The sequence below is a fragment of the Phoca vitulina genome, unplaced genomic scaffold (assembly GCF_004348235.1).
Source record: "Phoca vitulina isolate PV1807 unplaced genomic scaffold, GSC_HSeal_1.0 scaffold7, whole genome shotgun sequence".
Classification (NCBI taxonomy): domain Eukaryota; kingdom Metazoa; phylum Chordata; class Mammalia; order Carnivora; family Phocidae; genus Phoca; species Phoca vitulina.
In genome coordinates this window covers 11,222,142-11,247,954 of record NW_022589710.1, presented here as the reverse complement: position 1 = coordinate 11,247,954, position 25,813 = coordinate 11,222,142, and the positions used below count along the sequence as shown (strand labels likewise).

The following is a 25,813-nucleotide window of genomic DNA, read 5'->3' as shown; positions in this document are numbered from 1 at the left end:
ATCATCAGGGAAGAGGAAAAAATGAAACACGACGAAACCAGAGAGGGAGACAAACCATAAGAGACTCTTAATCTCAGGAAACAAACTGAGGGTTGCTGGAGTGGTGGGGGGTGGGAGGGATGGGGTGGCTGGGTGATGGGCATCGGAGAGGGTATGTGTTGTGGTGAGCACTGGGTGTTGTGTAAGACTGATGAATCACAGACCTTTACCCCTGAAACAAATAATACATTATATGTTAATTTTAAAAAAAAAGAAAGAAAGAAAGATGTTCAAAATGTACAAGCTTCCAGTTACAAAAATAAGTCACGGGGATGTAATGTATATGTGGTAACTATAGTTAATAATACTCTATTTTATATTTTTGAAGTTTCTGAGAGTAAATCTTAAAAGTTCTCATCAGAAGAAAAAAATTTCTGTAACTATGCATGGTGATGGATGTTAACTAGACTTACTGTGATCATTTACAATATATACAAATATCAAATCATTATGTTGTATACCTGAAACTAATATAATGTTACATATATGTCAATTATACTTCAATAAGAAAATAAAAAGTAAATCATTTGGCACATGGAAAAAAAAATTCTATGTAAGTATAATTAATGTTAATTACTGGCAAATAAAATGCTGTAATAATTTAAAAAAAAAGATATTCTATTTAGTTTTATTCAACCAAGTAGTAATTATCACAATTTTATTCCTATATTAAAGTAACAATAGTAAAGACAATATGCAAGCCAAAGAAAGTTACTACACAATTGATGTTGCCATTGAACACCTTCTGTTGCTGATACACATTTTATATTCACAATATCTGCTTAATTGGACTACCAGGAAGAAAATGCAACAAAAGAAAATGACCTGGTCTGACCTAGCAGTCTTACTATTTCCACTCACAGCAGAGGAACAAAGTTGAAAAGAAAACTATCCTCTATTAATAACACTATCATCACATATTTGCTGAGTTACAAGGTACTGTTGTTAAAAGGTCATAAACTATAAAGTCTTAAAAAAAGATGAGGCTTTTGTTGCTCAGGTAAGTAAGTGTTTACACACTAAACTGTAAGCTCCATGAGGGCAGGGATTTTAGTCTGTTTTGTCACTGCTATATCCCTGGTGCCAGCAAAAAGTCTGCAAAAATGCAGGCCCTGGGGCACCTGGCTGGCTCAGTCAGTTATTAGCATATGACTCCTGATCTCGGGGTTACGAGTTTGAGCCCCACACTGGGTGTAGAGATTATTCAAAAATAAAATCTTTTTTTTTTTTTTAAGATTTTTATTTATTTAGTTGAGAGAGAGAGAGAGAGAGCACAAGCAGGGGGAGGGGCAGAGGAGGGAGAAGCAAGCTTCCCACTCAGTAGGGAGCCCGACGACATGGGGCTCAATCCCAGGACACTGGGATCATGACCTGAGCCAAAGACAGACCCTTAACCGACTAAGCCACCCAGGCACCCCAAAAATAAAATCTTAAAAAAAAAAAAAAAAATAGGCCCTGGAATATTTCTTGAATAATTCTCATCTTCAACTCACTTCATACATCCTACAGAGGCTTATCAGATCTCTCTCTCATTAAAGGAGTCTGATAAAAATGGAACTGATCTTTCATTAGAGGGATTTCTTCTTGTTAATTCCCTAGCAGCACAGTACTAAGAGCAGAGAAGTTGCCAATTCAAGCAACAGCTGTTACCCTACTTCCCACCAAGCTCTTCTCCCTGGCTTCTTTTTTCTCTACTATAAACATAAACAGCATAAGGGTTACACAAAGGGGAAAACTGTTTGAACGGCTATTGTTTTATTTATTCTGAATTCTAAAGACTACACAATGGTTTAAGTTATGATTTACCATTTAATAATAATTATTAGAAAAAGCCCTGGATGAGGAATTAGAAAAAAGATACTAATCCTGGCTTTTTGGATAAATAAACATGTGGAACTGACTTTCTGTTGCTGTTAACTGAGAGGCTGCACTAGCTAAACTCAAAGATGGTCCCAAAATTATTTAATTCCATTAGCTTATTAAAGTATTGGTAGCAAATTCTGCATTAGATTTTTTTTTCAGTGAGCACTGAGTAATGTGCAGAACTGGTGAATCACTGTATTGTAAACCGAAACTAATATAGCACTTATATTAACTACACTGGATAAATTTTTTTTTAAGTTCAAAAAAAATTTTTCTTTTCAAACCTCCAAGTTAGAAAGCACTTTTTTTTTTTTCCTTAGAGAGAGAGGGAGAGAGAGGAGTGGGGAGGGGCAGAGGGAGAGAGAGAATCCCAAGCAGGCCCCAATCCCAGCATAGACCCTGACTTGGGGCTCGATCTCACAAACCCAATATCATGACCTGAGCTGAAATCAAGAGTCCAATGCTCAACTGACTGAGCCACCCAGGTGCCCCTAGAAAGTACTTTTTATCTATTATTTCATTTGATCCTTAAAACCATCTTGTAAGGGAAATACTGTTTTCTCATTTTATACATTAAGGAATCTGAAGTTGACTTGCCCAAATTTCTATCACAAGCTACTAAGTAGGTTGCTAAACAAGGTCTTCTAAAACCAAATTCAGTACTCTCCCATTGGTACCACAAAATATAAAGTATACTTGTGGGTTCTCATCTTCTTCAATTGATAAATCATTAAGACACAAGGTATGGGGGGGGGGAATGACATAATTTTTTTTTTTTTTTGGTGGGCAGCAAAGGTTTATTGAGTGATAGCAAAGTGATAGTACAAAGCTCCCAAGGAGGGAGGGGACCTGAGAGGGTTGCCTGAGAAAGAAATATTTTAAACTTAAAACAAGAAAGCCAGGAGAAAGAGTATTTCAGATACCATATAAGGAGTCAGCTTACAAAATCTAAAATAAACAAAAACTGAGTGAGGATTTCAGAGAAAATCAAAGTAGACAACATGAAAATACTAGCCTTTTATGAGAATGCTAAATAAAAGTGGAGAGAAAGGTGAGATGCGCATATGCCTACCCAAGAAGAAAGAAGCAGGACACTGAAGTTTTGGGCTTATGTCTCCAGATCTAAGCCATTTTCAAAACAAAAAAATGTCATTTTTACATGTTAGTTAAGATTTGGGGGTTTTTTGTTTCCTTTTTATAATTCTTTATAGAAAGTTAAACAGTAAGATGGTCAACTCAATAAAAAACACCATCTAGTGTATCGTTTCAAATTTTTATCTAGTTATTAAATCTACATCAAAACAAATATAAACATAGAGATTACTAATAATTCATCTCCCTGATGTTAGTAATGATGTGCAATCGTATATATTTCACACATTATACATACCTCTTCATTGATAATGGTGGCATTGCTCAATGAGCGTAATGCTGATGTTATTTTTCTTCCAAGGTCTGCTAGTACCATCTTGAAGGCTTTAAGATGTGATTACAAGAAAATCTAAGAAGGAAAAACATTAAATAAAAACATGTGAAAAATAATACCAGTTCCCATAACTGAAGACTTCTAAAGTAGAGTATTTAGTTCAAATTAAAGTACTTTAATGTTTAGATTCTATAACTTCAACTTCCATAGCCTCAACCTGCAGCCTCAATATAGGTATGCCCAAAAGCTAAAGCTACCCCTTGATTATGATGCCTTACGTTTGAATACCTAATTGGAATAGTCTATACAAATCAGCAAATTTAACATATCAGATAATATGCTTTGAGGAAATGATGATATAATCTCAACTCTGGACATACATGTGAATATGAATAAGAGAAGGAAAAATGTGAAATCTCCACCCAGAACTATTGTCCAATTTACCACATTAAAGGACTCTGTAAACTATCTTGATTCATGCTCTAAGCCAAAGGAAAAAAAAAGGTTTAATTAATAAGACACCTCACTTTTCACACACATTACATTAGCTTGTCTTATTCTTCTAACACCCAAGGAAAGGGGTATATTATTAACTTTCCTATTTTTTTTTTAAATTTTTAAAAATTTTTTATTTATTTGACAGAGAGATAGCACAAGTAGGCAGAGCGGCAGGCAGAGGGAAAGGGAGAAGCAGGCTCTCTGCTGAGCAAGGGGCCCAATGCGGGGCTCGATCCCAGGATCCTGGGATCATGACCTGAGCCGAAGGCAGCCGCTTAACCGACTGAGCCACCCAGACGCCCCTAACTTTCCTATTTTAAAGCTCTTCTTGATTCCCCAACTCTATAACAAGATAACCTCAAAGGCCCTTTCCAGCTCTAAAATGTTATGGTTTTATAAAGTATGCAGATGCACCTACTACACCTAAGTCCTTATACCATGCAAGGACTCATGGGTGGTAAGCAAGCAAATAGGACAGGTAGTCCCTGGCCTCAAGTTGATTATCTACTAACTGGCAAGACAAGACACATGAATGTGCAGCAAAATAAATATTAGGAGAATTCCTTTTGCCTGACTTTCTTCAAACTGGGACATCGGCTTTTTCCTACCTTCAGGCTCAAATGAAACATCAGCTCTTCCTGGGTCTCAAGCCTGCCAGCCTTTGAAATGGAACTACACCACTCGCTCAGCTCTCCTGGGTCTCCAACTTGCCAAGCTGGAGGATCTTGGGACTTGTCAGCCTCCATGATCACATGAGCCAATTCCTTATAATAAAGTTCTTTTTATAAAGTTCTATGTATATACACACACACATCCTATTGTTCTGTTTCTGTGGAGACCCTTGACTAATACCAGTAAAGAACTAGTTCAAAGCTAGCAATAAAACTTTATGATCAACTGTCAATAATTATTTCCTTAAAAATTCAAAGGAAGAAAAAACAGGCTCAAGTAGATAGAACAAGCTTTACAGAGAAGCTTGAATATGAATTTGATCCTGAAATATAAGTAAAACGTGGATAGGCAGAGAAGAAGACAAAAAGGAACTGGAAGATGATAGGCAAGAGCAAAAATGGAGACATAGAAAAGCTTGGGACATACTATACATTACATATGCATTATGTGTGGACTTAGAGATTATTAAGTCTGTATTATTTGGGAGACAGTAAATAAAATATTCTAGTCAGAACAGCGGGTTATCTAATTAAAAGGAAATACAGGTTGTAAAGAGCTCTGAAACCAAGTTAAGTATCAATTGTCTGGTAGAAGCAAAATCGGCAGAAAAGCTCAGTGTTCAATGATTTTAGTTAACTCTTCCAAGTTAATCTAATCTATCAACCAAGATAATCTAGACTAGATTCCTATAAAGAGAGTATAAGGAGATTAAAAATAAGAGAAACAGAAGGACAAAATTGCTGACTCATTCAACATAGAGAACAAGGAGATGAGGGGAGTCAGAAGAAGCAGGAAAGGAAATGCACTCAAGGACCTATCACTGGCAAAGAGATGTTCCAGGTTGAGCTCTAAATTAAACACTACACTTCCACTCAGGTAAAACTAGGTAATTTAGAACCTAAAAAATTACTACCAACACTTGATGGAATTGAAAAAAATGTGCTTACCGTAAATTGTTTACAGTTACATGGTTACTTCACCTGAAAGACCAACTACTTCATAGACAAGATCAAGCACTTTTTGTTTCTTATCCCATACTCATTATACTAAATTATTATTGCTTAAGTAAATATTCCTGAGGTAAAAAATAAGAGTCAGATGTTTCAGTTCATCTCCTTTACCACTGTGTTACCGAGAGTGATATAATCTTAATTATGACACCACAATTTACTTTTTTAGAGATGATGTCATAAACACATCATCCTCCGTTTTATTTTTTTTATTTTTTACTTTTTTTTAAAGATTTTATTTATTTATTTGACAGAGAGATAGAGAGAGAACACAAGTAGGCAGAGAAGCAGGAGAGGGAGAAGCAGACTCCCCGCAGAGCAGGGAGACCGATGCGGGACTCAATCCCAGGACCCTGGGATCATGACCTGAGCCGAAAGCAGCTGCTTAACCGACTGAGCCACCCAGGCGCCCCTCATCCTCCATTTTAAAAAGCTATATTAGTTAACTCTTAAAAATAAACTTATCTTCCCATGTAGACTGATTTTTTTTTTTTTAAGATTTTATTTATTTATTTGAGACAGAGATACAGAGAGAGAGAGCATGAGCAGGGGAAGAGGCAGAGGGAGAGGAAGAAGCAGGCTCCCCGCTGAACAGGGAGCCCGATGCGGGGCTCAATCCCAGGACCCTGGGATCATGACCTGAGCCGAAGGCAGATGCTTAACCATCTGAGCCACCCAGGCGCCCTGTAGACTGCTCTTTTAAACTAAAAAAACTTCTGTGAAGTTTTCTAATACATTTTTCCTCATGTAAGTACTTATTGGCAGCACATTTTAAAATTATTTACCTGATTATAAAAACTTACATTTCAGTAGAGGAATAATGATATCTAATAATACCTTTTATTTATACAGTATTATCTGTGCAATTTCTAAGGATGTGTTCCTGAAAACTCTGGTATTAGAATTCTCCTCAAAACCTCAATAACGGGGCGCCTGGGTGGCTCAGATGGTTAAGCGTCTGCCTTCGGCTCAGATCATGATCCCAGGGTCCTGGGATCAAGCCCCGCATCGGGCTCCTGGCTCGGCGGGGAGCCTGCTTCTCCCTCTCCCTCTGCCTCTCTCCCTGCTCATGCCTTCTCTCTCTCTCTCTGTATCTCTGCGTCTCAAATGAATAAATAAAATCTTTAAAAAAAAAAAACCTCAATGACTTCCTATTTCAGGCAGAGGTAAAGTCCTCAAAATGCAAAATGGACTGTAAGGCACTCTCAACTACACACACTCCATTTTAATCACATTGACCTCCTTACTGTTGATGCTGCATATTTCTACCTCAGGGCCTTTGTACTGGCTGGCATGATCTCCCCCTGGCTGACAAGGGGAAGACAGCTCCCTGCCTCATCTCCTTCGGATTGATGTCTAGATGCAGTTTCTCAATAAGGCCTTCCCTAATCACTTGTTTAAAATCACAATTCCCCTTTCCTTTATTTTTTCTCATTGTCCCATTACCAAATAACATGATTTACTTATACTATTTGTGGTCTATAATATCCCCCAACTGAAATGTAAGCTGCATGCAGGCAGGGACTTTTGCCTCTTTTGCTCTCTCCTATGAACTCACTGCTTTATGTACCCTCAGAGTTGTATATTGAACCCTTATTAAAAATGAACTTTATGAATGAATGTATTAAAGACTTTAGGAATAAAGCAAGACTAGGGAACCAAAGTCATGAAAGGCCTTATAAATATCTCTTTTAAGACCACTAATATACAGCCACTCTGGAAAACAGTATGGAGGTTCCTCAGAAAGTTGAAAATAGAGCTACCCTATGACCCAGCAATTGCACTACTAGGTATTTACCCCAAAGATACAAATGTAGTGACCTGAAGGGGCACCTGCACCCCAATGTTTATAGCAGCAATGTCCACAATAGCCAAACTACGGAAAGAGCCCAGATATCCATCGACACATGAATGGATAAAGATGTGGTATATATATTCAATGGAATATTATGTAGCCATCAAAAAAATGAAATCTTGCCATTTGCAATGACGTGAATGGAACTAGAGGGACTATGCTAAGGGAAATAAGTCAATCAGAGAAATACAATTATCATATGATCTCACTGATATGCGGAATTTAAGAAACAAGGCAGAGGATCATGGCGGAAGAGAGGAAAAAATGTAACAAGACAAAACCAGAGAGGGAGACAAACCATAAGAGACTCTTAACTATAGGAAACAAACTGAGGGTTGCTGTAGGGGAGGGGGTTGGGGGAATTGGGTGGCTGGGTGATGGACACTGGGGAGGGTATGTGTTGTGGTGAGCGCTGTGTATTGTGTAAGACTGACGAATCACAGACCTGTACCCCTGAAACAAATAATACATTATATGTTAATAAAAAAATTGGAAGAGTTAAAAAAAAGAAAGACCTCTAATATAAACCAATGAAATCAAAAGAAAGTCAATGACCTAGGTAATTGATATTGTACAATTAATATCCATTTGCCATTACTTATTACAACTTTTTAGAATTTCCCTAAAAAAGGAATTTCCAACAAGATTCTTTTTTTTTTAAGATTTTATTTATTTATTTGACAGAGACAGAGAGAGAGCACAAGTAGACACAGCAGCAGGGAGAGGGAGAGGGAGAAGCAGGCTCTCCGCTTAGCAGGGAGCCTGATGTGGAGCTCAAACCCAGGACCCTGGGATCATGACCTGAGCGGAAGGCAGCCACTTAACAGACTGAGCCACCCAAGCACCCCTTCCAACAAGATTCTTAAAAATTAACTTCACCTTGATCTAATATGCATACTAAAATACAGAACATCTTTTTTAATGTTACTAGCTAACCCTGTATCTCAAATTGGAGTAATTTACAACTCAAGCACACTCACTCAAAATTCTCTTGTTCAACTAAAAAGGTTTATAGAAGTAAATCAGTATATACTAGAATTTCATAAAAGAGAAATCTCTACTTAGATGGGGCTGTTGGAAAAGTTTAAGAGTAAATTACTGTATAGTACTTCATACAGTTTAACATCTATTATCTCATTCCAACCTCACAACAATTTTATGATATAAGCAGGTTAGGGAATGGTGTTCCCTACAAAAAAAAAAAAAAAAAAAAAGCAAAATGACTTTTCACAGTCCCCTGGCTACACAGTCTTAGGTCCAATAGTATGAATGATGCTTTAAAAAACAGGGTTGAATATCGCTGCTGGCAAACTCCGGGACAAATTTTTTTGCTATATTACAAGAGAGGAAATCATATTTTGAAAGCAAAAATGCACACTCCTCATCATGGAAAAATCATTGCAATGTCCAGAAAGAACTGATAAGGACCACTGCAATCAGGATGTATAAGGACTGAGCTTTGTCCGAGTCACATGTTCTAACAGGAATCTAAGAGGAGTTGGATAGTGAGGTGATGGAAACAGGCCCAAGTCTAGGGTGCCCTGATAAGGCAAGCACAAGGCCAAGTACCATACATACCCGCTGCAGTGTGAAGTACTGGAAAGAGCATGGGCTTTGGAGTCTGACAGACCTGGATTCAAATCCCAGCTCTGTTACATACTGGCTGTGTTACTTTGGGTAAGTTACTTAATCTCTCTGAGCCTCACTTTCCTCACCTACAAAATGGAGATAATACCATTATCCAAGGTAGTGACCCTGAAGGGATTTTGTGAGGGTTAAATGAGACAATAAATATAAAACTATCTGCAAGCGCCTAGTATATTAACTTCCTTGCTTTCTTGAATGATACCAACTGGCTCTCCCTATAGTGCTATCTGAAGTGTAAGTAAACAGGAACTTTTCTTAAACCCTACTAAAGTTTCCATCCCATTACCTAGGAACCACCCCAGGAATCTTTAGTGCCAATTACACGTACCTGTAATTCTATTGTTCAACAGCAGCTGGAGTGTTCAAACAGCCACTTTCCTCTACATAAACAATTATAAATATTCCTGCCAGAACCTTACCTGGTCTGAGATTATATAAACAGATCCTAACGACTGGAGATTTCAAATCCTATTACAATGAAAATTCCTGTAAAAAAGTTCTTCTAAGCCCTAGTCAGTGACTAATTTATTGGATCAATATTAGACTAAAAAACTAAATTAAGGGGCGCCTGGGTGGCTCAGTTGGTTAAGCGACTGCCTTCGGCTCAGGTCATGATCCTGGAGTCCCAGGATCGGGTCCCACATCGAGCTCCCTGCTCAGCGGGGAGTCTGCTTCTCCCTCTGACCCTCCTCCCTCTCATGCTCTCTGTCTCTCATTCTCTCTCTCGTGCAAATAAATAAAATCTTAAAAAAAAAAAAATTAAAAAAAAAAACTAAATTAATACATTAGTAGTAGTAAATACCTTTAGAAAATTCAATTCTACATTATATACCTTTCCAGAAGCTATTCAAATAGCCCAAACCAATACTTGCTTTCCTCACTATAATACTAAATATATCTATATATATTTAAATTCTGTATAGTATATGTATTCATATTCTATCAGAAAAGTAAATTTATCTAACCAAGTGGCCTATACGCATCTTATTTGCTAAAATTATTCTATTTGAATAACAATATAATGTTAATTATGACTTTTAAATTTATGAATACTTTTTCATTCTGAATCTTAGTCCTCCAAAGAAATAATTCATAATAACTTATGTTTTGTGATTACAGGAAGATACATGTTCATTGTAAAAATTCAAACGCTACAGAAGTACTAAAGGTAGAAAATATAATTCCCCTAATCTTACAGCCTCTTGTCCCCTGGATAACCACCAATAACAATTTGGTATACGTTCCTACAGACTTTGTTTTCTTTGCATATAATTTAGGCAAGTTTTCACAAGAATTATGGTTTGGGGGGAGTGAAAAAAGAAGCAGTAATGAGGGAAATTCTTTTGTAAACACGCTTGCTAATGCTAAAAATATGCTTAAATGCAAAGGCAGAATACATAGCTGCATATATTGTATAATCCATTTTTGTCTATAAACAAATATCAAAAAATAACATTAGCCTCCAGGGAAATACAGATCAAAGGCACAACCAGATACTACTTCTCACACACTAGAATGGCTATAGTCAAAAAGACATAACTAGTGTGGTTAAGAATGTGGAGAAATCAGAACCCTCACACACTGCTGGTAAGAATATAAATGGTATAGCCCTTTGGAAATAGTTTGGCAATTCCTCAAAATGTTAAACAGAGAGTTACTGTATATGACCCAGCAATTCCATTCCGAGGTACATCCAAGAGAAAGTAAGACACACACATCCACAAATATCCATAAAATGGAATCTTTGATAATAAAAAGGAATGAAGCACTGATACATGCTACAACATGGATGAATACTGAAAACATTATGCTACATGAAAGAAACCAGTGACAAAAGAGCCACATACTCTGTGATTCCATTTATATGAAATGTCCAAAAGTAAATCTATAGAGACAGAAAGTGGATTAATAGTTGCTTAGGGCTCAGGAGTTGGGGGAAAATGAGGAGTGACTATTAATGAGCATGGAGTTTTTTCATGGAGTGATAAAAATGTTCTAAAATTGATTGTGGTGATGCTTGCACAACTCTGTAAATACACTAAAAACTACTGAATTGTACACTTTAGGTGAACTGTATGACGTGTGAATTTTGTTTCAGTAAAACGGTTAGAAAATAGTAACATTTGTCATTTCTGGCTGATGAACAACTAGTCATCTTTATTTTTTTATTTACATCTTTTTGTAATTTCCAAATTTTTGGTAATGACTAAGACTATTATTTTTTAAATCAAAGGGAAATTTATTTTTCAAAGTGCTCCTTGTGAGAAATACGGTGATATTATACTGGGGATGAGATGGAATTGCCACTTGAATTCATTTAGTTATTCATTCATTCAATATCTACTACGTGTTCCATGAATCATCCCAGCATGAGAAAAGTTCTAACTCCAAATCAATAAATTACATCAATTTATCACAGACAAGACTCCTCTGTTGACTTCAAAAGATCAATTATACATCATACCACCACTGACTTAACTGCTTTAATTCTGCACCAAAGGTTATATTTAACTATGCAAGAAGTATCAGGAAATTCTCTCTTCATTAAAATAATCTGTTTCCAAATTTTAAAACTCCTTTTAATATTAAAAAAAAACAATGCAACATTTCATAGTTTGATAGTAGAAAAGGTATACCGACAATTCAATTAGCAACAAGGGGTAATAACTCAAAAACAGTGAGAATCATTTAAGATCCTTTATTGGCTATCAGGTCGATCATAACAAGGATCTTTATGTAAACTGTTACCAAGATTAAAACAAAGTCAAAAGAATTCCTTGGCAATAGTCTGTCCTGAAGTTGAAAAGACCATAGGCTAAAAGCATGGATGAGGAGGAATAAGAGGTATGTGATATTTTTGTTATTTCAGCTACATGTACCTAACACCTATCCGCTGAAAATTAAATACTCAATCAGAATCTCCAAGGATAGTACCATGAAAAGGTTTTGGGGGAAGTGGCTGGCCTCATCTAACTTCTTGATTAGGAGAGTAAAACAAGGCATCTATATTTTGAAAAACTTCACTGGCTACACTGAAGGGCAACCAGGCTTAAAAATCACTATATGAAACAATACTCCTCAAAGGAAACAAGAGAAAGAAAAATCTGTTCCATAATTTAAAAATTAGAGTCAGTGTAGCAAATACACTGGAGGGAGAAAAACTTGAGAGCAAGGAGACTACAGTACTAATCATAGTAATCATACTCCAAAAGTCTGGTGGAGGCATGTCGGCTTGCACCAGGGAAGCAGAAAGCAGAATGGATCAAGTCAAGCCCACGCAGAAGCTAAAGGACCTACTCACCAAATAGTTGTGGGAAATGAAGGAGAAACAAAAGGCAAAAGTGACTCCAAGGTCTCAAACAGTAACCAGATGGCCAGGGATACCATTACCCAATGAAGGGAAGACAAAAAAGAGATGCTGGTTTGAAAGCTAAAGAGTAACCAGAGAAAAGGTTCAAGAGGCGTTAAGGTTCTGTAATGTTGTATTTGTCATATTCTACTAAAGTGGGATTTTGAGTACATCTGCTATAATACTTTGTAATGTCCTACTAAAGTTGGATACTGAGTACATAGGGGTTCGTTTTATTATTGTTTTTAAAATTGAACATACAAATATCACAAAATTCAGGTAGAAACAAGGAGTCAAAACTCCTATGTATGATATACGTAACAATGAAAAAAGTGGGAAAAAGGGAAGTGGAGGTAGTAAATTTGGTTTGGGACCTACTGAAACTAAAGAACTCTATCATTCATGAGACAGAAGTTACAGGGGAAAAAAGAGAAGTTTGGAAATGGTTAGCGAACAAAGATAATGCCATGGAAGCCAAGGATGTGGATGAGAATTCTCAAGGACAGCCTGTGAAAGACCATGGGATGGCGAAGAGCCAACAAAAGGAGTCAACTAAAACATAATAATTAAAATGGATAGAAGCCCTTACTAATTCCTTTCCCTCTCCAAAGGCATACAGAAGAAAATAAATTAAAAAAAAAAAAGCTACCATTTATCTTACTAAATTCCAGCGGCGGGTCCAGAATTTCCAGTTAGGTGGAGTTAGAGGAATAAACTGAAAGAGGGCCTGAAGATGCTTTTATCAAATTAGAAAATATTAACTGACCACATGAAAACACTACGAGAAAGAGTTTTGAGGGAAATAATTCCTCTCCCCTTTGGCACCAACACTGCTATATTCTAGGCATTGCATGAAACAGGTCATCTAATCTTTCATCCCCATAATAAGCTTATTAGATAGATGAGGAAACTGAGGCTGGACTGGAATAGCAACTTGCTCAGGGTTACAGATCTTCCAAGGAGTTCTCTCATCTGGGTTCCCAGAGCTCTCATAGCTCTTTATACCTTCCTAGAGTTTCTCATTACTCATCTTGCTTTAATGTGCATTTATGTGCCTCTCTCTCACTGTACTGTTAGCTCCTCAATGACAGGGTTTGTGTCATTCACTTCTGTATCCCTATAGACAGGAATAAGTAAATATTATGTTGAATTAAACATATGAAAGAACTTGGTGAGAATAGCATCAAGGAAGCCAACAGGGGAAAGAGTTTTTAGAAATGGTCAACAGTGGCAAATGTACAGAGAAAACCATCAGTATATCTGAATTCATCATTGGCATTGAACTGATATCCCTTATTCACTTATTGAACGCCTACAATTTGCAGGACAATGTGTTAAGCACAACGAACACGGGAAAATAAAATCTGGTACACACCAAAAGGTTTTCGGAGAAGTAGACACATCTAAATTCTTGATCGGGAGAGCAAAGCAGAATCAGGCCTGTAATTGCCTACACCTAATTTGGCTAGGGTAAATCTGAAAACAACTTAAAAGGGTCACAGTGCATCTTTTAATAAAACTTCTGATGGGGCACACGAGATGAAAAAGGGCCAGTGCACCTCAGTCTCGGTGACGAGAGCCGGTGGCCAGGGAAGCCGACTCCCTTCGGAGTCTCTGGCCCCCAAGCAGAGCTGAGGCTGCCCCTAGCTGCCAGTCCGTGGTCGGGGGCGGGAAAAAGCAAGATACTTACAGCAAAAAGCACCGCTACCGCTGTGGCCCAAAGGGGCCGGCGATTCTTTCGCGAGGCCCCTGCGCCGTGGGAGGAAACCAAGGAAAGCAGGGATCAGACAGACAGGTGCGACCCCACAGCCCGACTTCCCAAACTATACAAACTAGGGCTCCAGCGCCCAGCACCGCGACGCCAACTCCCACCAGCTGGAAGACCGACGATTGCCACCGAACCTTCCGCCCAATGAGGAAACGTCACCACTCAGCGAAGTCCAGCCTTTCGTGAAAAGGATACACTTCCGCTTCCGGGGCACCTGCCGCATTCTTTCAGTGCTTTAACTGAAAAGGTTTATTGAGATGTTTCTTTGCTTCGACTGGCTTTTTGACATTCCGTTTTCTATCGCTCAATCACTGCGACAGCAAAATGGCAAGATAGGACGCCCTCTAGGGATGCGATCTCAGGAAAGAATTCCGGCCTCGATAAGTTACTTTAAGAAAAAGTGGCTAGGCTATGCACTGCCAGCTGAGAGACGAGTGGTGAGAGATGGAGGTGCGATTAGAGAGTATGGATTCCTCCCCAGGCGCGTGTGAGAACTCCCAAAAGGGGCGGGGCTTAGGGATTTCGCAGCCGGGGGAGGCGGGTTCCTCCGTGTCGGATCTGGCGTGGAGACCCGTCTCTGCTTGCGCGTGCGCAATGCGAACCTTCCCCTGTGCTGTTTTCTGCTTTCAGCATGGAATTCCGCTCGGCGCGGCGAGCAATCCTACAGCTGCTGCGTACGGTGACTCCGGCGGACCTCCCAGCGCTGCTCGAGTGGATGCGAACTACCCGTAAGCGACCAGAGCCAGAAGCAAGTGGTTGGGGCAAGGATATGCTATGGCCGCCGACCTTGGGGACTTAAGACAGGGTGAGGTCGAAAGCCTCCTAGGGGTCGCTGTGCTGGTCCCCGCTAGAGTATAGGACAGATTGGCGGGGGCACACCTCAAACCTTAGCAGCTTAAGAGTCCAGTTTGGGATTGGGTGCAGGAAGACCTGGCCCTCGGCTGTTTGTGATTGCGCTGCAGACTTCAGACAAGCCACTAGAGGCTCCTTGTGCCTAACCCTTTTCAGAAGGAAAAGAAGGGGAGGGGGATTTTGCCCCTCCTCTCTCCCCTCATTGCTCCCACAAACTTGTGACTACCAGTAAAGAAACTACCTGAAAAAGCACTTTGCAAAAGAGTTTCAGGCAGTGGAGCAGGAAGCTTTTACCCTGCAAGCAAAATCACCTGTAGCTAGTGCATTTATTTTCTCAGTTGTAAAGTGGACCATCAATTTGATAGCAGTTTTTCCGGGGTGAGGGAAAGGAGAGAAGGGAGTGGGGATAGGGAAAAGACTCTGATTTTAAACTGTTAATAAAATTAATAATTAAAAGCACAAGTTAGAATCGAGGAAATATGTTGATTAGGTAGACTTGGTGAAGAATGGTTAGATCTGTTTTGGCAAAGTGAGGCCTGGTGAAGCACAAGAAAATAGGATATTCCTTGTTCGGGAGCTTTGCCAAACTAGGCTATGCCTCTATACCTGTCAACATTGAATCCTGTGTTTATTTTCATCCAGACTCATGACTTGAAATATTCCTGTGTGCTAATGATTTCCAAACTTGACTTCTTCCTAGAACTCTCTTTCTTTGTGATGTTAGAGTCAATCAGTAGGTTGGGGTATTACTATTATTACACATTTGGGGAGATCATTATGCCAAACTGAAATTAACTTGGACTACTGATAGTGAAGTTTAGCCTGGAAAAGTAGAGAAAACCGGACAGGTAACTTCATACTTACACACACATAACAAGATTCAGGATAGGAATTGCTGAGTCTCCTGTCTCTTCATTTAAACCTTGTATTGCCAGTTTTATCGATCATATCCCAATTGATTATAAAACGTGCTAATTTCCAGGTTTTTTTCTGCATTCCTCAGCACAATATCTTTTATTCCCAAAACCCTGAGTGCCTACAAAAATGCCACCTACTGCCTGGTTCTAGCAATTGCACAATTACTAAAATATCCTTTCCTTCAAGATTTCAGTTTTGTGGAACCATTTGTAATCTAAATCTCCAGTTTTAGAGGCATCATTTGAGAACTCCATTTTTCAAAAATCAGGAAAACTTGAAAGCGTGTTTTGGACGATAATTTTGTAAACAGGAAGACCCAATATCACTGGCTAAAGAGTACCTTTTTACTCTTTTAAAAAGCTCTTTCTGCTCCTTTCTCCAGCACACCCTGTAGTCAGAGAAGCTCATGCATTTTGTTAAGTTATTTAGAAAACAACCTGAGTTTCTGAGAATGTTTATTAACATGAGTATTTTAAGAAATGAGGGTGTCACTTTGCTTAAAATGGAGTGTTTTAACAAATCTTAAAAAGCAACTTATTAGTATACCGTTTTAGATGGTAAAATACCCATAACATAAAATTTACCATTTTAAGCTATTTTTTTGTTTTGTTTTAAAGATTTTATTTATTTATTTGACAGAGAGAGATTGCGAGAGAGGGAACACAAGCAGGGGGAGTGGGAGAGGGAGAAGCAGGCTTCCTGCTGAGCAGGGAGCCCGATGCGGGGCTCTATCCCAGGACCCTGGGACCATGACCTGAGCCGAAGGCAGACGCTTAACGACTGAGCCACCCAGGTGCCCCCATTTTAAGCTATTTTTAAGTGTACAGTTCAGTGGCTTTACACACATTTATTTGCATTGTGCAACCATCACCACCATCTATCTCCAGAACTTTCTCATCTTCTCAAGCTGAAACTTAGTATACCTTTTTATGAAGTGGCTCTAAATAGAGCACAAAAGATTCTTCCAATTACTTTCCTAATTAATGTCCTTCTAGGAAAAAAAAATTATCTTTTATCTCTAGCATTAAGTCACTTGCATAATATCTTGTCTGACGTTTTCTTAGACCTTTAGTAATTATAAATTCTCCTTGAATTTTTCTGCCATTTAATGGAATAGCAAGAGACAATAATAGGCACTGAGTATGACTTTGATTTTGAGTTTTATAGTTTATTAAAACTAAAAAACATTACAGGTAAAATCACAATAATTTTAGATCCACAAAAGGAAGACTAATATTCTTGATCTCTGAAGGAATAGTGGGATTATCTCGCCAAGACCTGAGGTCATTTAGGATCAGGCTGGTGGAACCAGAAGCTTGGACCAGGGCAGAGCCAAGCACATGTCAATGCCTGATAAACTGAAGATGTAGAAGAAATAAAGATAGGAGCCGACATTTTTCCTTGGTACAGCATAGGCCAAAGATCTAGGAAACAAAGAACACTAATATAGAAAGGATGAACCAAGTCTGAGGGGCAAAGCACACAAAGATACCCACTCCTCCTCCCCCAAAAAAATAGATAAATAAAAGGAGTAAAATACAGCAGGACCTCAGCTGATTGATTCTGATCTTGCGGCAGAGCATCTGTTCTATTTCCTGTATGTAAGTAAAGTGGGCTCTTGATCTAGATTTCAAAGTGTAGGAGAGTGACTGCAACCCATTAAGTGAAGGAAGCTAAGAACCAGAACTGCAAGTGGGATCCCCAATCAGCATATAAAAAAATACATTGGGGGATGCCTGGGTGGCTCAGTTGGTTAAGCCACTGACTCTTGATCTCAGCTTAGGTCTTGATCTCAGGGTCATGGGTTCATGCCCTGCATTGGGCTCCACCCTGGGCGTGGAGCCTCCTTAAAAATTAAAAAAAAAAAAAAAAAAAAAATACATTGGAACAGCTATCTGTTAACAAATGCTTTTCTGAAGCCTCTGAATTTTTCTTGGATATGCAAATACAAATGAGGAAGTCAAACCCACAGCCCATAAGAGTTTCTATTAAGAATCAAGTTGCAAAGGAAAGAAAATTAGGGTTTGCTTTAAGAAAATTAACAAAATCATCAAAAATTATTTAATGCTTAAAGAAGGTAACAGTAGGTGACTAGAAGCTTTTAGAAGCTTCACTGTATCCTGTATTTTAAGTATATCTTCACTGACCAGAATTGGACATGTTTGTGAGCCGCAGCTGCAGAGCTGTTAGAAGTTCTTTGAAATTCCTGCAAATCTAAAAAGCCAAGCCCGGTTTCTAGTTACGTTTGTTAGACAGCATACTGCCCCAGTTCCATATTGCATTACTACTGAGGAAGTATCAATATAACAAAGATATTCCAGTCTTTATTGAAACCATATAAATCTATGAAAGTTATCAATTACACGTGGTAACAAATAGATTGTTTCTTCAAAAACTAAAAAGGTAAAGATGTACTGAGCAAATTGGTACCTCTTTTTTTTTTTAATTGGTATCTCTTAAAATATTTCTGTTAAAAAGAATTATACTTTTCTTTAAAGTACTTTTGTACTTTAATATATTGTTGTATATTAAAAATGGGCATGATATATGAAAAGAATAATACATCATAAACGAGTTTATCCCAAGAATGTATTGTTGAGCATTATAAAATCAATGTAATTCACCATGTTAAGTAAAAAGAAAAACTGTTATTATCTAACTAGACCAGAAAAAGCTTTTGACAACATCCAACATTTCTTCCTGATAATAACTCTCATCAGACTAGAAGGGAACACTCTCAACCTGATAAAGGGCATCTGTGAAAAATCTATAGCTAACCTCAACTTGACAGTGAAAGACTGGGTTCTTTCCCCTAAGGTCAGAAACAACAGATGGGCACTCATTGCTACTACCCAGCATCATAATACAGCTTCTGGCCAGTACGATATGGCAAGAAAAAGAGGAGGGAGGCATTTCAATTAGGAACAGATGAATGGATAAACAAATTGTGACATATTTTTATAATGGAATACTACTTGGCAAATAAATGGAAAGAAGTATTTGCACAACAGCATGTATAAATTATACTAAGTGAAAGAAACCATATTAAAAAAGACTGTATACTATATAATTTCACTTACCTAAAACTAGAAAATGCAGACTAACCTGTAGTGACAGAAAGTGGGTCTCTGGCTGAGTGAGTAGAGGGGTTAGAGAGGAGAAGGATTATAAATGGGCAGGAGGTAACATTTAGGGGCGACAGATATGTCTACCATCTTGATTGTAAGTGACAGTTTCATGTCTGTATACATCATATTTATATAATTATATACTTTAAATATGTACAGTTTATTGTGTATGAATTCTATTTCTATAAAGCTGTTTTTTGAAAAATGGCCACAAGTTCTTTGACCCTCATTCCATGAGAGGTCTGATCTGTATTGTCTACCTTTGAGTCTGGGTGGGCTCTCTGACAGCTTTGACCAATAGAATATGACAGAAGTGACACCATGTCAGTTTCAGATCCGGGACTTAAGAAACTGGCAACTTCTACTTTCTGTCTCTTGGCATGGTTGGTCTGGGAGAAGCTAACCATCATGTATGCAGTCTGACTACCTTGAGATTATCAAACTGTCAGGAACTCCCGGCTATCCTATGGAGAGCAAGATGCCCAACCATGCTATAACTGTTCTTGCCATCCTAGTCCAGGCACTAGACATGTGAGTAAAGTAGCCATCTGAAATGCCTAGTCCAGTCAAGCCTTTATTACAAATAACATTGCTTGAACATTCATGTACAGATTTTTGTGTTAACCTAAGTTCTCATTTCTTTGTGATAATATTCAGGAGTGTAATTGCTGGGTCATATGGTAAGTGCATTTTTAGTTTTATGGAAATTGCCAAACTGTTTTCCGGAGTGGCTGTAGCATTTTGCATTTATACAAACAATATATGAGGTAATCCAATTTCTCTGCATCCTCACTTGCATTTGGTATTATCAGTATTTTTTTTATTTTAGCCATTCTGTTAATTGTGTAGTGATATATCATTGGGTTTTAATTTCCATTTCCCTCATGATGTTGAACAATTATTGTTCATGTGTTTATTTGCCATTTAAATATTATCTTTGATGAAATGTCTGTTCATGTCTCTTGCCCATTTTTAATTGTATTTTTTGTATACTGTCATTTTGAGTGTTCTTTATCTATTTTAGATATAAGCCCTTTGTCATATATGTGGTTTGCAAATATTTTCTCCCAGTCTGTAATTTGTTCATCCTCTTAACAGAGTTTTTAAAAGCAAAAGTTTTTAATATTGATGAGGTCCAAGGTATCCACTTTTCCTTTTTTGATGTCAACTTTAAGAACTCTGTTTAGCTCTAGATCCCAAAGATTTTTCTCCTATTTTTTCTCTTTAAAAATTATACAGCACTATATTAGTGTCAAGTTCTGTGTTGTTGTCTTTTTTTCTAAAAGAACTGTGGTTTTGTCTTTTGCATTTAATTCTTTGGTCCAGGTTAATTTTTGTGTAAGGTGTGAAGTTTAGGTTGAAGTTCATTTTTTCCCCTATAGATGTCCATTTACTCCAGCACCATTTGTTGAAAAGGCTATTAAAATCAGTTGGGCATTTTTGTGTGGATCCATTTCTTAGCCCTCTATTTTATTTTGTTGATTTATGTCTCTTTCCCTGACCAATACCACACTGTCTTGATTACTGTAACTATAATTGTTTAAAAGTATTTTCTTTAACTTCCAAGTGTTTGGAGACTTCCAGTTTAATTCCATTATGGTCAGAAAAGATATTCTGTATGAATCAATTCATTTAAAATTTTTAGTATTTGTTTTATGACCCAGGATATGGTTTATCCTGGTGAATGTTCGATGGGTACTTGGGGAAAAAACTGTGTATTTTACTTTGTTTAGTGGCGTGTTTTATAAATACCTGTTAGAACTTGTTAGTCGATTATATTTTTCAGTTCTATATCTTTGCTGATTTTCTGCCTAGTAGTCTATCAGTTGCTAAGAGTGGGGCAGTGAAGTCCCCAGTTATAATTGTGGATTTGCCACTTTCTCCCTTCAGATCTATCAGTTTTTGTTTCATGTATTTTGAAGCTCTTGTTTAATGTATACACATTTAGGATAACTGTGTCTTTTTGGTGGATTGATCCTTTAATAATTAAGTAGTGTTCCTCTTTGTCCCTAATAATTTTCTTTGCTTTAAAGTCTAGTTCTCTCATATTAATATAGCCACTCCCATTTTTTAACTAATGTTGGCACAATGTATTTTTTCTATCCTTTTACAAAAATTCATTCTTCCTATATCATTGTGTTTGAAGTGAGTTTCTATTGACAAGATATAGTTGGGTTGTGTTTTTAAATCTACTTTGCCAATTTCTGTCTTTTAACTGATATATTTAGTGCATTTACATTTAAAGTAATTATTGCTATATTAGAACTTAAGTCTGGCATCTTATTGTTCGTTTTCTGCTTGTTCCTTCTGTTTCTTAACCTGTTTATCTCTGCTTGCCTTCCTATAGATTACTAGGACAGTTTTAGAATTCTATATTTGTTTTTCTGAATATATCTCTATATAGTTTTCTTTTTGATTGTTCTTTTTTTTTGTAGTTACATACATATGTAACTCATCACCATCTACTGGTACAAGTGTTTTATTATCACTTGAGTGAAGTATTGAAATCTTACTTCCATTTAGGTCCCTTTACCCTCCCCCACTTTTTAAATACAGTTGTTTTATATCAGATGGTTATATCAGATTATTTCATAAATTTTGATTAAACCATCAAATATGTTTTAAGAAACTAATGACAAGAAAGATAGTCTCTCATACTTACTCTATTTTTACCCATCCTGTTCTTTCCTTTCTGAAGTTCCAAACCTTCTTCTGCTGTTTCTTTTCTGTTGGAGAACTTCTATAGCCATTCTTTAAGGGTAGATCTGCTGGCAACAAATTCTCTTAGTATTTCCTCATCTGAGGATATCTTTATTTCCCCTTCATTTCTGAAGGACAGTTTTATAAGATATAAAATCCACAGCTGGAGCGCCTGGGTGGCTCAGTCGTTAAGCGCCTGCCTTCGGCTCAGGTCATGATCCCAGGGTCCTGGGATCGAGTCCCGCATCGGGCTCCCTGCTCAGCGGGAAGCCTGCTTCTCCCTCTCCCACTCCCCCTGCTTGTGTTCCCTCTCTCGCTGTCTCTCTCTGCCAAATAAATAAATAAAATCTTAAAAAATAAAATAAAATCCACAGCTTACAGTCCTTTTTTTTTTTTACCAGAACTTGAAAAATGTACCTCCTTCTGGCTCCAATGGGTCAGATGAATAATTCACTGTTGTTCAAATGGGTATTTGCCTACAGAGAATTAATCTTTTCTCTGATTTTAAGGTTTGTTCTTTGTCTTTTATTTTCAGAAGTTTAATTATGACATGTCCTTGTGTGGATTTCTTTGGGTCTATTCTATTTGGAGTTTCTCAGCTTCTTAAAAACCAAATTTGGGGGCGGGGGTTAGCTATATTTCTTTAAATGCTTTTCAGACCCACACTCTTTCTCCCACTTCTGCAACTCTGATACTAATATTAGATCTTTTGTTGTTGACCCATAGATCTCTGAGGCTCTATTCTTTTATTCAGTCTATTTTCTCTCTGTTGTTCAGATGGTGTAAATTTTATGTCTGTCCTCAAGTTCGGTGGTTCTGTCCTCTGTCATCTCTACTATTAAGCCCACCCAGCAAGTTTTTTTTATTTTGATTATTGTGTTTTTCAGTTTTGTAATTTGCATTTAATTCTTTATTTATAACTTCCATTTCTTTGCTGAGATTTTCTGTTTTTTTCACTTGTTGAAAGAAAATTCATAATTGCTTATTGAAGCATTTTTGTGATGGCTGCTTAAAATCCTTCTCTGATAATCCAAATTCTGATTCATTTGGATATTGGATATATAATCCAGGAATTGTCAGATTCAAATTATGAATCAAATGATTATTTTCCTGTTCTTTGTATGATAATTGATTTTTCCATTGTATCCTGGATATTTGCTAGGATATTATGCTAGGATAATTTTGATTGTATCCCAGGTATTTTGGGTATTATGCTAAGACTCTTGTTACTATTCAAATTTTCTATCTTAATAGGCAGTTGCCATGCTTAGTTTTAACCTATTGGTTCTTGGCCTGATAACAATTTAGTTTTCAGTGTCCTTGCAGTGCTGTTAACTCTGCTTTGTTCGTTACCCTTGCTGCAGTTCTTGTTGAATCTATGCTGGTGTCACCTGCATGGGGAAAGACTCTGGGCTGCCCTGTCTCGCTGAGCTGCCTTTCACTAGTAGGGGTAGGAGAACAAGCAACTTAGGGCCTGTTTTGTTCTCCACCACTGGGCAGATGGCTAGGAGATGCCAGACCTGGACCTATTTATGCCCTTGGGTAGAAGGCCTGGAGACTGGATAGTCTGCTACCGCCCCAGGTGTGGAGTGGGGCTTAGGGTTCCTCAGTAGGTCTCCCATTGTTCTTCCCCCTTTACCAGTCTTTGGCAAGAGACAGCAAGCTTTTCTTAATTCCTTTTTTTTCCCCCGTGCCTGTTAGTGGTTCTGGGATGCAGGTCTCTCTGGTGCCCAGTCTAAGCTACATGGAAGATAAAAAGAAAACCCAGGGAACTCACTGCTGTGACCTTTCTTAAGTCCTAAGGCTCCTAGACAGTTCACCTTTTCTTTCTAGCTTTCAGTCTTCATAATTGCCTGTTGAATTACTTCCAGGGTATTTAGTTGTAGTTAGAGGGGAGGAACAGGGGAAAGTGAGGGAAGTTGCCATCTTGTCTGGGACCAGAAGTCCCCTCAATAATTTTTTTAAATTTGAATAGGGACTTGATATGAATGAATAATAGGTAATATATAACCCTGTGTTAAATTATGCGCTGTAAGTTATTAGAGGTAAGGATATGGGTGAGTTAAAGCTAGAGGTTGAGCATAAGACCTCATGGAGACAAAATCATTTGGACAGGCCCTTAAAGCAAAAGGCAAGATCATGCAGTTGAAAGGAACAATATGAACAGGAAGGACTATGGAAAACAACTGGGAAGGTTTGCCTATCTTGAGGAGAAATTATGTCGGGGTAATGAGAATAGAAAATAGAATGGGTAGGCTCTGCTGATATAGAGGGCCTTAAATATCTAAAGTGAGATTTGCTAGGTTGAAAAGTAGAAAAATATCCAAAACTTGTAAGGGAAACAAGTGACATGAAAGTGAGGTTTGGGGCGCCTGGCTGGTGCTGTTGGTGGAGCATGCGACTCTTGATCTCGGGGTTGTAAGTTCGAGCCCCATGTTGGTGTGGAGATGACTTGAAAATAAAATCTTAAAAAAAAAAAAAAAGTGAGGTTTAAGTGAGATTAGTTTGAAATAGATGTACAAGGTATTTTATAGTGGAGGAAAACCAATATCAAGGAGCTAGTTGTGAGTTTGTCATGGTATCCAAGTGTGAGATCCTGACTGTGGCTATGAGGTGGTTGAAGTGGGAATAAAGAGGAAGTAGGATTTACAAGCAAAAGGGGTAGGACTTGATACCTGACTAGATATAAAAAAGTGAGGTTTGATTCATAGGCCGTCAGGTTTGGTGATTTCTGTTTCCTCATATATTTCTTTAAAAATAACCAGGAAATTTTGAAAGAATTAATTTTGCCCTTTAGAGAAGCTTTTCTTCCTCCATACCCTTCCCACCTACATGTGTAATTTTGAGAAGAACTTTACTGTCAGGCAGCTGATTAACACCTTTCTTTAATCTTTTTCCAAGCCTAATACTGTTACCACACATTCTGAAATAGCTATTTCACATGTTAAAAGATGTCAGTCTCACCAGTAATTAAAGAAACGCAAATTAAAACAACAAAGTTTGATTTTATGGTAATATTTAATGCTGCAAGGGTTTAATGAGATCCATATTCTTTTCTCTTAAAGTAAATGGGTATAATCTTTCAGGAAAGAAGTTTGACAATATGTAGCAAGAGTCTTTAAAATGTTTAAGTACTTCTACTTTTAAGCATTGATGATAAGGAAATAATCAGAAATGCAAAGAGACGATGGATGCCAAAATGTCAGTTGCAGTATCCTTAATTTTTCACAATTATATCTAAATGTGTATTAGGAGGGGGCGCCTGGGTGGCTCAGTCGTTAAGCGTCTGCCTTCGGCTCAGGTCATGATCCCAGGTTCCTGGGATCGGGCCCCGCATCGGGCTCCCTACTCCACGGGAAGCCTGCTTCTCCCTCTCCCACTCCCCGTGCTTGTGTTCCCTCTCTCGCTGTGTCTCTCTCTGTCAAATAAATAAAATCTTTAAAAAAAATAAATTGTATTAGGAGGAGCGAATGGTTAAATACACAATGGTAGAATATTGCACAGCTTTTAGAAATATTGTTTTAAGGAATTTAACTTTAATAACTGAGTAAATATAATGTTAAGTGAATTCCAGTTTTACATACTTCATTAATATCATATCATATTCATGCTTTTTTGACCTGTACAGCCATTATTAGGGTAAAAATGTTTTGCTGCTCTTTTCAGAAGTTATTTGCCAACCACCCCTTACAGATAATAAAGCTAATTTTAGCCTTCTTGCACTAAAAATTTCCACAGTGCCTTACATATAGTGCTCAGTAATATTAGCTATAATTATTGAAGATCTCTTAAGAACTTTCTTCCTAGAAAAGCATACATATTTATGTATACAATCAAGCATACAACTTTAGGCCCTTTATGGACCACATAAATCCCATATGCGGAGGATCCTCTTTGCCTAGAGCCATGGTGAAGAATCGTTGCTATAACTGAAGAAATCTCCTTTTACCCTTGCATGTGGGTGGTTGAATTAGAGTTTGTTGTCCAGGGTTAAGAGGTGCCGATTCTCATTTTCACCTGATATCCTTGGTATTGAGGTAAAATAGATGCAGTCTTCATTTAATACTACCTTTTCTGAATGAATTTAA

General features: G+C 37.7%; 2 protein-coding genes across 3 annotated transcripts in view; one reads left to right on the top strand and one right to left on the bottom strand.

Annotated features, from left to right (window-relative positions):
• Positions 1 to 14,552, bottom strand: part of SRP54 (signal recognition particle 54) — a 41,583-nt gene extending 27,031 nt beyond the window's left edge. The window contains exons 1-2 of the mRNA XM_032404941.1: positions 14,050 to 14,552; positions 3,293 to 3,403 (exon numbers count right to left, since the gene is read on the bottom strand). Of these exons, the coding sequence (XP_032260832.1) occupies positions 3,293 to 3,370 (78 nt within the window). The 5' untranslated portion in view covers positions 3,371 to 3,403; positions 14,050 to 14,552. The remainder of the gene's footprint in view (positions 1 to 3,292; positions 3,404 to 14,049) is intronic.
• The window catches only part of LOC116632900, a 34,070-nt gene continuing 22,748 nt past the window's right edge, over positions 14,492 to 25,813 (top strand). The window contains exons 1-2 of one of the 2 annotated variants that reach the window (XM_032404946.1): positions 14,492 to 14,577; positions 14,758 to 14,855. In XM_032404946.1, the coding sequence (XP_032260837.1) occupies positions 14,759 to 14,855 (97 nt within the window). In that variant the 5' untranslated portion in view covers positions 14,492 to 14,577; position 14,758. Of the gene's footprint in view, positions 14,578 to 14,757; positions 14,933 to 25,813 lie in introns of those variants that run through there. The other variant, XM_032404947.1, reaches the window with a different exon arrangement.